This window comes from Protopterus annectens, chromosome 11.part0 (assembly GCF_019279795.1).
Source record: "Protopterus annectens isolate FY-2018-M chromosome 11.part0, PAN1.0, whole genome shotgun sequence".
Taxonomy (NCBI): domain Eukaryota; kingdom Metazoa; phylum Chordata; order Ceratodontiformes; family Protopteridae; genus Protopterus; species Protopterus annectens.
The window spans coordinates 1,196,266,418-1,196,278,554 of record NC_056745.1 but is presented as its reverse complement, the minus strand read 5'-3'; the positions used below and the strand labels follow the sequence as shown (position 1 = coordinate 1,196,278,554).

Here is a 12,137-nt window from a genome sequence, read left to right as displayed (position 1 = left end):
ATTCTGTAAGTACCAGTTTCCTACCAAAAATGAGTCAAACAAAAATCTCCAGACAAAGAGCTGCCAAAGGCCAGCAATCCCGCAGTACGAACAAACTAATTACACTTACTGGACAGATTATGTCAGTTTTACTAAAAATCCGTCTGTTCTTACCCAGGACACATCTTGTCTCCTTTTTTCTCTTGTAAACTTGCGCATTCAAAACAAAACACATGCTTGCAGGGTATCTGTTTAAAACAAAATAAAAATGATTTTTTTTCATACATTTAATTTCTTTACAATTTAATCTGAAGTGTGTTAATCCATTTGCAGGTATATGGTGAATACTTTATAAAGAGTTTTTCTTCTCCATAACTCTCAATCTCCTGGCTTTTGAAATTATAGCAAAGAACTATCATATATCATACTACTTAAAATTTGTTTATGCAGAAATTCACACATTTCGGAGGCATGTAGACATGATATGCAAGTTTGTCTTCTTGGAGGCATAACTACAAAATTACTACTAACTTCAACACATGCACATACACAGTCCCCTTCCATCAGTCTTTGGCAGCAATGTAGTACTTTCGATTTAAACCCACAGACAGGTACCTCTGACCATACTCTAGCACATTTTGCTGACAACACTATCACTTCATAGAATACTTGATAAATTTGATGTCAGAGAGTTGGGACTCGCACTAGATAAATATGACCCAGTCACTATATCATGTCAGAGAGAAAGCAGGAATACTACACTTCACAACTTGTCTTTGGAGTAATTCTTCCCCTCTGTACAGAAAGGGAGCCTTGACACTGGTGGTGCGGTCAGTCTATGCAGACATGCTTTACAGTCTTTTTTAGATGGACAATTTTTTTCCCATTTTACTGGCATTAACATGAAGGTACCATGAATGGGTGTCACCCTCCCAAAAAAAACAGACTTACTACAGGCATTCCTTTAATTTGCCAAGAAACACAGCTAGATTGACTGCCCTAGTACTACACTGCTAAAAATACAGATATGACCTGCATCAATCACCACAGCTGACAAATGCAGGTTTTCTAATGCTGTGCAACACATGGGATATAGTTTGGGCTCTCTGATGTTCTGAAATGCATTTGTAGGAATTAAAGCATTACTGGCACCACCTATAGTAACAAGGCAGATATACTGCACTACATTAAGCATATTTACAAGGCAGCTGTATACAAAACACTTAAGCCTATACCTTTCTACCAAAACATTAGAAATTTAACTTCTCCAATGCTGCCAACCCTAATAACTGCACATTCACAACTAGGGCATTTGAAAGTACAGCTTAATTGTTAAATTACAAGTAGACAGAAAATAAAACTCTCTCAAGGTAGCTCACACAGATAGTAGCCAAAGAGAATGGCAACATCAACATACACACAAGTGACAACTTTAAAAATCATACCTCAATTTTTTTGCTCTGGAATCTCAAAGGCCCAGAATCAGGGATGTTTTTTTAAATTGACTTTTTAAATATCACAGTACTGCACCTAAAGCAACAAACTTAGCATCATGACCATTTTCTAAAGACAAAGCAAGAAATACTGGCATTACTGACTGACCAGAATCCTCAGTGACATACCAAAAAAGCATTTTATGAGGAACAGAAAACTAAGCCAAAGTCACACTTTCTACAAAAATTAAACAATGTTAAGTAAGCAAAGCAGCTACAGATCCAACACAAAAGAGAGCAACATCTCCTTATTCCACAGTGCCATCCATCAAAAAATAAATTAGCACTGTAAGCAGCATGACACTTAGTTCGCAAACACACCTTTTCTCTTAAGTGTGCCAGCTTACATTTTTCTTGCTATTACTCATTCCAAGCAAGTTACTAAATCACTAGTGCTTACTCTTTTATCCATGTAGTGGAGCATAACAATCATTTACTGTTGGTCATTTGTTATTCCAAAAGACAGCCTCATAATGGCTCTACACTTGTGCCAATTAAAGTGGTTCAGATTTCAGTCAAAGTGGAAGAGTGCAGTAGCCCTTATTTTGAAAGGTGAAATAGGGGGAGGGGTCTGCTAGATGTGGAGTGGTTGAGAAGTATGGCTCTACCAACCTTGTACAGCTAATAGTCTGTCTTCCTATGAATTTGAACTACTCTGACAAGCTTCCTTGACTCATTACAGCTTAGTGATGCCTCCCGGTGTTTCTGGAGTTGCATCCTACGGACACCTGCAGTCAAATATTGCCTGCTCATATCTGCATTTATAATTCCAAAAATATGCTACATACAAAATATTGAGACTTCATCTTAAAACTTATGCAACAGCAAAACTATATTGATATTGACCACTGTCTGGTATAGGCAAATAGATAAAATTGATATTCATATATTTATACCATCATAAATTTCATGTTTTCATGTAGTACAGACAGATCTGCTTAGCTTCACATGAATGCTCACAGCTAGATGAATAAAATGCTGCTGACAATGTGTGTGCAACCTGAGTGCTAGCTGAGATATTGTAAATTGTTTACAAATTACAAACTTAATAGAATTTACTGAGAGTTACAAAATCCCATTTAAGACCTAGAACCAAAAGTATAACACTAAAAAAAAATCACATTGAAGACTGCCATTTACACTTCTTTGGCAACTACATGGTTCCAAAGATATGAACATTTGTTTGAAATGTGAGGAAAGAGAGGCTCTGCCCACTGACACTGCAAGCTTCCACAGCTCCACTGGAGGGAATGAGTTAAATCATCAGTTCCTACAGGGCTTAAAAGTTTCCTAAAACAGGTAAGAAAAAATGCATATCAAGGTGGGACCGAGGGATGATGGGTACAACTAAATTAGAAATTACACACTCACCACAGCGTCCTGTGTTGTCTACTTTCATTCTTAACTGTTGGGTTAAGATCCAACCCTCCGGTCCATTATGCAGTTTCTTCCAGATTGTAGAATTCCTGAATTCTATATCTCCCTTTACCCACAATACCCACCCAACCTAACATACCTCAGATCTAGGTTGCTTGCCAATATGACTAACAGCAGTGGAGAAAAAAAAAGAATGGAAGATGGAGTTCAAATAAGGGAGAGGTTCCTCCAATACTCAAATCTCTCCAGGACTAGAAAAGAAGTGTGTGTGTGTGTGTGTGTGGGGGGGTAGGAGGGTGGGAAATTTAAGAAGAATCAAAATGGATAATACAGATGGAGGAAGGTTATGGTGAGTACGTAACTTTTTAATCTGATGCTATTTTTATTAATTCCTCAACTGTTGGGACAGAGCCCTCAGCTACTCAAATCCCAGGAGGACTCCAAAGGAGGATAATCCATAGCACTGCCATGCCAAAGGCTGCTCTTCCCCTAGAGACCAGGATCAGTTTGTAATAACCAATACCCCTAGAGACCAGGATCAGTTTGTAATAACCAATACCCCTAGAGACCAGGATCAGTTTGTAATAACCAATAAAGGTATGAGGATTAGCCCAAGATGCAGCTGCACAAATAACATCCAAAGAAGTTCTGCACAAAAAGGCCGACAAAGTTGCCAGAGACCTGGTGGAATGGGCTCTGGGTGGTTTTTGCAAAGGTAAGCCCACTTTCTGATAAACAAAGGTAATGCAATCAGTTAACCATTTAACCAGAGCTTTACATACTGGTTTGCCTAGTTTTGAATCGGAAAAGGAAAAGCAATTGTTAGGACTGAGTCTTAGTTCTGTAAAGGTAAAAATGTAATAGTCTGTACAGATCTTGTACTTGCTTTTGTTCAAAAAATTTGGAAAGAACACTATGACCTGATTAATATTGGACTAAAACCACTTCTGGTAGAAAGGAAGGATTTATCTGTTCAGAAAACCCATCCTTGTGAAAAACTAAATAAGGAGGCTTAGAATGCAATGCTCGAAGTTCATAGGTTCATAGGAAGTACTAGGCAATCTGCCCAAGGGCATTTATAAGCCTAGCCAGAATGTGTTAACTTTCGCCACCCCCTTAGACTAGTTCCCTGCACCACTGTCCAGCAGAGCCACTGCAGTGATCTCCGGGGTAAATATTCTGTTTCCCATCCACACGTCAAGGTTTCTCTTGGAATGTTAGCGAGGGGCTCTGCCTGATGTATAATGGAATCCTGTTCCAAAGCACGGGGAGTCTCTGGGACAGGAATCTATCCCTCCAGCATGTCCTATTTATCGTTGTGGTGAGGTTTATATCTCTATAGCGTGTGGCTCTCTGGGATTTGTTTTTTTTTTTAGGTGGAGCATGTCCATCAATTCTGGGTTGGACATGGCCTTGTATGTCAGGCAGAGATCACCTCTGAGTAAGCAGTATGCAACAGAGTACAGATGGAGTTTGAGTCGGGCTGCATAGGGCATCTGTTTGAGGCCAGTAATCCTCTTGGTGAGGTACTTTGGTGGTCTTTCCAGCTGTTGCAGGTGTCTTGTAAGGTACACAACCAAAAACAATTCCCCTGCATGGAGAGTGTTGCACGGCCAAAATGAACTGAACCAAAAAACAGCCAGCAACAAAAAGCTGTGGAAATGAGGTTTATTGGGTCATAACTTCAAATAACAGACTGGTTTCGGCTTGGATTTCACCTAGCCTTCATCAGTGTAACATTATAAAAAACAGTTGAAGTCATATATACCTTTCAATTAATTAGAAACAAAAAGTGATTGGAGAAGTCGAATATTAAATATAGCCATTCATAAATACTCAAATATTCATAAGTATTCATTCAATCCAGGATGAAAGTGAGCCCAGTTTTAACAATCCATTTCTTCTCCTTAATATTCAATTTGCTGTGCCAACCAGATTTATGCGACCGATCACCAATGATCTTGTCAATGACCAAAAAATGGAATTTAGCTGTGTTGTGTTTAAGTGTATGTTTGCAAAGTGCGTTACTTGTTCTTTTACATTTAATATCACTAAAATGTTCTGAAACCCTTGGCATAAAAGGTCCAGACGTTTGACCGATATAAAAAGCGTGACAGCTGCAACAAGCCATGTAGACAATCCAATCAGAATTACAATTAACAAAAAACTTAATATAGTATACAATGCTGCTGTTATTGCTGGAAAATTGTTTAGTTCTTAATACATATTCGCAATTATTGCAATGGCCACAGGGCATACAGCCAATAAGCTTGTCACTCGTAATGGTAGTCTGTGCCAACTGTAAATGCATAGAATCAGAATGGTGCTTATGGTGATTAAAATAAGCACCCAAATGCTGACATCATATCATTAATATATTTAGTAGTGGTGTTATTTAATATCATACCACTATTTTTTGGACTTGAATATATTGGAATTTGTTGTTCCTTTTGGAGCAGCTTTAGGGTTTCACAACTACCATTATTGTCCTAGTTTCTGTTCTGGACGTGGCCCCCTTTTTTTCAATACAACCCACAAATTTTTATTGAATGCCATTATTGTCCAGTTCTTTTCTATACATATATATTGCGGGATATCAGGACGTTGTGTTGTGACTATTGTGTATTTGACATTTTCATTTCAATATGGATTTAAATAATATTCTTATTGGCCTTTCCTCAGATAGGGATGATCTTGTGGCTTTTGGAATTGTGAACAACCAAATGATTCAGAACATATTATTGGTAATTCTGAACAAAGTTGTGAAAAATTTCATGATTTGAATAAAAACATGAAAGCACTGAGATCCAATGTATGGCATCTCAAATTACTTAAGGCATATATGACAAAGGGTACAACTCCCAGGAGCCTTAGGGTGAAAATCCAACCTTTGGTAGCAGAGCCTGATGATATGCTGACCAGTCACTGGATATCCATACAGCAAGAATGCTCTGAGATTCATGGAGACATTATCCAGTTATGTCAGGATCATTGACCAGGATACACTTAAGGTCAGTAAGCTTATAGAGCAATGTAATCAATACAGAGACGAAACCTTTTTTCCCATTTTTTTGTCCAAACTCAGTTCTGATCTGCTTAAGTTTTGAAACACAATTGAAGGAAAGGAAGCTCAAAAAATTCTCTAGAGACCAAACAGATTATGAACGTGGCCAACGGTTTAGACAAACTAGACATGTCAGGTTTGAGGACAGTCATAGAAGTACGAACCCAAATCCCAAACGTAAACGTCCGAGATCTATTTTGAAAAGACATAGCAATCTTAGTGACACCACAGATGCGGATACCTCTTCTGGTACAGATATTGATTCACAGCAAGCCACGGACTCCCCTACCCCCTAAGCGTAATAAGTTTGGGACCCCTTTAGGCCATACAAGAGGGGAGGTAGGAAACATAAAAAAAGTTACAAGTCTACAGAACCTTATGGAATTATTGACCAACAAGTAAACATTTCTGCACATAATAATGTATGTAATATTTCCAATACTGTTTTAACCGAACAGATTGCTTTGTTAAATAAAGGGCCGTCTTTTATACCCATTTTTTTTGTGTCTGAAGATATTTTTGCATAAGATATAATAGCTTTTTGTAGGTTAACTAACCTTAAATTATATTTTCAAGACAATGAACAGCATCACTTAACTGACAACTTCAGATATCATCCTTCTAGTTTTATACCACCCATGCATCCATCTGTGAGCTTATTCCAACATGGGGTCCTCAAGGATTTGCATTTCCCTGCTAATACTATTTCACCTATGTATAACAACATTTCCGAGTCTGAGTCATTATGTTTAGCAGAATTAGTGCACAATAAAGAATTGGTAATCACTACTGCTGACAAAGGAGGGGCAGTTGTAATGAACTGGATTGATTATGATATTGAGGCACACAAACAACTTGATGATGCCAGGTATTACATTAAGATGCCATTAAATCCTACATCCATGTTCAAGCAACAAATCGATACATTTCTTAATTCAGCATTGTAAAATGGGATTGTAACATCTGATACCTTAAGGCACTTGACCATCACAGACCCCATCAGGCAATATATTTATTTCTTGCCTAAAATTCATTAAGGATCTTTTACATCCACCAGGTAGACCAAATGTGGCTGGGACTGGCTCCTTAACTGAGCCTTTATCTGAATTTTTGACCAAATATTTAAAACCTTTACTATCCTGGGTAAGATCTAGAATACAGGATACTACACAATTTGAGTATTATTAATGAAATGCAGATTGAGAATGATTGGTGGTAATGTACTTTAGATGCAACTTCATTATACACAAATATACCCCATTGGGCAGGTTTGGATGCCACTGAATACTGGCTTCATAAATCAAACATATACAAACCTGGCTTCAATACTTTTTTGATAATTTTGACAGAACATGTGCTTACTAAAAATGTATTTTTTTTATAAGCAATGTTATCTCCAAATCAAGGGCACTGCTATGGGGGCATCTTTTGCCCCTATTTATGCCAATTTATATATGGCATTTATTGAGGATCACATCATTTATGATGATACACAATGTTTACTTACCAGAGATTGACATCTGGCGTAGATATTTGGATGATTGCTGGATGGTGTGGAGGGCAGATATTGAATATTTACATGAGTTTGTTCAATACCTCAATGATAACAAATGGGAATTACAATTTACCATTACTTATGATCAACATCAGATCACTTTTTTGGACATCATGATAACCAGAAATCCAGACAATACACTAAATACTCAAATATACAGGAAATTTCCTGAATACAATACTTTGCTCCACACATCCAGCTTTCATCCAAAATATATAGCCAGAAATATTAGGGTAAGCCGGAATTGTTCTGATGATACTTTTCGCCTTTATAGCCAGGATTTGACTGATGGGTTTAAAAACAGAGGTTACAGCTCAGGATATGTTTCCACTGCCACGAATTATGCATCACATCTACCCAGGGATGAACTTCTTAAATATAAACACAAACAAGTACCTAAATATAAACACAAACAAGTACCTAAATCCAACATTTTACGTCTTACCACTACCTATGGGAGAAATACCAATAAGTTTATTGATATTAAAAATAATTGGAATATTCTTTTAGCGGATCCTACATGGTCTTCCATTATAGCTCCAACATGCTCCTTTACTTTTAGGAAGGGCAAAAATTGGGGTGCTTATTTTAATCACCATAAGCACCATTCTGATTCTATGCATTTACAGTTGGCACAGACTACCATTACGGGTGACAAGCTTATTGGCTGAATGCCCTGCGGCCACTGCAATAATTGCAAATATGTATTGAGAACTAAACAATTTTCCAGCAATAACAGCAGCACTGTATATATTAAGTTTTTTGCCAACTGTAATTCTGATTGGATTGTCTACATGGCTTGTTGCAGCTGTCACGCTTTTTATATCGGTCAAACGTCTAGACCTTTTAAGCTAAGGGTTTCAGAACATTTGAGTGATATTACATGTAAAAGAACAAGTAACGCACTTTACAAACTCACTTAAACACAACACAGTTAAATTCCATTTTTTGGTCATTGACAAGATCATTGGTGATCGTTCGCATAAATCTGGTTGGAACAGCAAATTGAATATTAAGGAGAAGAAATGGATTGTTAAACTGGGCTCACTTTTTCATCCTGGATTGAATGAATACTTATGAATATTTATGAGCATTTACGAATGGCTATATTAATATTTATGAGTTCTCCAATCACTTTTTGTTTCTAATTCAAAGGTATATATGACCTTCAACTGTTTTTTGTAATGTTACACTGATGAAGGCTAGGTGAAATCCAAGCTGAAACCGGTTTGTTATTTGAAGTTATGACCCAATAAACCTAATTTCCACAGCTATTTGTTGCTGGCTGTTTGTTTTTTTGTAAGGTACACCCCAAATGGGGCGTTGTATTCTATGATGGGTCTAATGAGTGATGAGTAGAGAGGCACAATAACCTCTTTTGTTCTAGATGCGAACCCTTTTGTGATTAGGTGGGCCACAGGATTTTATAACCACCTTGGCAATATGATTAAAGGAAAAATTATCTACTTGGATCCCCAGATCATTTATTACATTTTCCGTATTTAGGAAACTACCACCTATGTGGTAGTTTGTGGGTACTTTTTTTTCCCAAAGGGGATGACTATGCACTTTTTGGCATTTAGCTTGAGGCCATGATTTTGACAACAGGTATCAGTCTCAGTGAGACCCATCTGGAGGACGTCTATCAGCCGGAGAATCAATTATTGCTCCTAGTTTGCAGTCTGCAAACTTGCCAGCCATAGTCCTCCTATGCTTGCCTGTACCTCTGAGAAGTATAGACTGAACAGGAGGGTCCTAGGACTGAGCCCTGGGGGAACGCCACTTATAACGTTGGACATAGAGCCTGCAACTCTCACCATGTGGGTTCTATCCATGAGCCAGTTGGCAACCCATCTCGTGACGTAGGGGTTTATGTTCAAGCTGGTGAGCTTGTCTATAACAGAATGGAGAACAGTGTCAAAAGCCTTTGCGAGGTCTAGGTAGGCTGTGTGTACTTCCTTTCCCTCGTCTAATGCCTTGGTAACTGTCTCAAAGAAGTCCACCAGGTTCAGGAGGCTTGATCTGGCCTTAAAGCCAAACTGGGTAGGGTCCAAGGTTTGGAGGTTCCCAATGTCTCAATAAGTTCCATGATGATGCGTTCTATAGCCTCGCAGACCAGGCTAGTCAGGCTTATAGGGCAATAGTTACCGGGGTCCGCTGTGGCTCCACCTTTGTGGAGCGGGGAAAAATGTTGCTGTGCACCACTCTGTGGGTACGTAGCCTGTAGAGAGGCTGCGTTTGAACAGCGTGTTTAGGGGAGGGGTTAGTTCATTTTGGAGCTCTAAGACATAGCCTGGGACACAGTCCAGTCCCACTGAAGCTGTGTTTTTGGCTTTGGATAGGACTGTTTTAACCTGCGTGTCAGTGACTGACAGGGCCCTACATTCTTCTGGTATGGTTATGGGCCCTTTAGGGGGTGGGTGATGTTTGCACTAAACCGGTCTGCTAGAATGTTGGCAATATCAGTCGGTTCAGTGATTTTGTGCCATTCTGCACTAACTCAGAGCAGATCTGAGAGCGTCCACTTAGGTTCTTGACATAGCTAAAGAAAGCTTTGTGGTCATCTTTTGAGTCATTGGCAATTTTTTTTCTCGAAACTAGCCTTGGAGGATTTAATGAGGGATCGTAGTTTCTTGCTGATACTGATCAGGGATGTCTTTCCTTCCTGGGATTTTACTCTTCTGCACTACTTTCCTCCTTCTGTTGTATAGCTTTGTTTATGGCAGGGGTCCATCGACTGGTTTCCTTTTCTTGGAGGAGCGAGTCTTAGTTTTACTTGGGACAGCACGATCAATGCATTCCTGCAGATGCTCAAAGAGTGCCTTTGTAAAGATTTCAGCAGCTTGGATAGCATTGTCCTTTAGCATGGGGGCTGTGCACCTTTCCACTTCGGTCTTAAGTAATGTGAAGTTTGCTTTTGAAAAGTTTTTCACGGTGGTTTCCTTGACTGGGGGTGGGGGCAGAATGTGGATATCCAGAGTGATTAGTCTATGGTCTGATCTAACCAGCGAGGGGTTGACCTCCGGTGTGGAACACCGGTCGCCCATGTTGGTGAGGACCAGGTCCAATATGTTCCTTCTGGTGGGGGTGTTGACCAGTAGATCCACTGCGTTAGAGTTTATAAAATAAATTCTAGGAAGTTTTGGGCAAGGGAGTTAGTACTTGAGTAGTTCTCCCAGTTTACGTTTGGGTAAATGAAATCACCCAGTATTAGGGTGTTTGTTAGGACCTTCATATTTCCCAGTGTCTCCAGAAATGCGGAATGGGGATCCTGAGCCATGGTGGGCTATCTGTAGCAGGCTACAATTTGGACTGCAGTTTTGCCAATTGTTAGATGCACATGGATGATCTCTGAAGCATTGTGGTGGGCCACTAACCTGGAAGTGTGGGTATCCTTGATGAATATGGATACATCCCTGCCTTGTGTGTTTCGGTCCTGGTTCTGTGGCTGAAAGGTATGGTATGAGTTATAGCCTAGTAGTGCTGGGGTGCTCTCAGGAGCCTTAAACCAAGTTTCTGTTACTGCACAGATGTGGATGTTCTCCATACTGAGGAGTGCCTACAGTGCGTGCATTTTCAGGTTTAGACTTCTGGTGTTTAGTAGCATTACCCTCAGTTTTTGGTTACTTGTGCTATTTATGGTGGTGGGTTTGTCTTTTGAGCCTTGCCTAAAAAAGGCACTATGGGGTGGCAAGAGCCTTGGCCAGTATTCGAAAGCCTAAGGGTGACAGGTGCAAGCGATCTCTTGTGAAGCAACGGGGCTTGCTGAGCATGTCATCCCAGGCGGACAGATACTGGATCCCCTTTGAATGGCACCAGAAACTTAGGCAATTGTTGAAATTGATCATTTTTTCTTTATACTGTGGCATCATTCTTGGTGAGAGCAGGATGCTAGCCAGGGTCATACCGGCCTGGACTACATGATCAGCGAGCTCTTCCAGGTCTCTTTTTATGTAGCCTAGGGAGGTACGTCTCAGGTCAAACAAACATGGACAATGACAGTCATATTTGTACTTGTTCTGGAGTGACCCGAGTGCTTGTGTTATGTGGCGGATCCTGGCACCAGACAGGCAGCTAACTGTAACCTTCTCCTTGTCCAGCCTCGTTAGTGGGAAATCAGTGTGCCTGATTATAGAGTCGCCTATTACTAGTGTGTTGGGTATGTTATTTTGCGTTACGGGTTGTGACTGCGTGGCACACTGATTATGTGAAATGTGTGTTTCATGGTTGGTGATGGGGTGTGGAGTTTGCTTGGATGTCTGCTTTGGAGGCCTCGGTTGCTTTTGCAGATTTTTACTTAGAGCCTCAGAGTATGTTTTCATGTATTCATGTGTGTTACTTGCCAGTGTTGGTTTAGTAGGTCTATGTGAGACTGGTGGTGTGTTGCAAGTATTACCCTTCTCCTCTTGACAGTCAGTTCCAGTCTTAGGTTGAGAGCTTATCTTCCAGTTTGGCTGTATAAGTGCATCTCTCACATATATTAATGTTTTAGAGTACTACTGATTGTAAGGGTTAATAAAAGAGGAGGCGATAAAAAGAATTATTTAGAATTGGGAGAGTTATGTTGGATATTTAAATTGCGTGCACATATATATCTGGGCTTGAATAGCTTTGAGAGTATTAAACCAGTGCTGGATGCACGATCACGCAAAAGAATTTAATCCAATAG

At 39.6% G+C, this 12,137-nt stretch overlaps 1 protein-coding gene across 4 annotated transcripts in view; it reads right to left on the bottom strand.

Moving 5' to 3' along the window:
- The window catches only part of CBLL1 (Cbl proto-oncogene like 1), a 264,968-nt gene that overhangs the window by 21,014 nt on the left and 231,817 nt on the right, over positions 1-12,137 (bottom strand). For all 4 annotated transcript variants that reach the window (XM_044088558.1, XM_044088556.1, XM_044088557.1 and 1 more), the window contains exon 5: positions 154-227. In XM_044088558.1, coding sequence (XP_043944493.1) covers positions 154-227 — 74 coding nt within the window. The remainder of the gene's footprint in view (positions 1-153; positions 228-12,137) is intronic.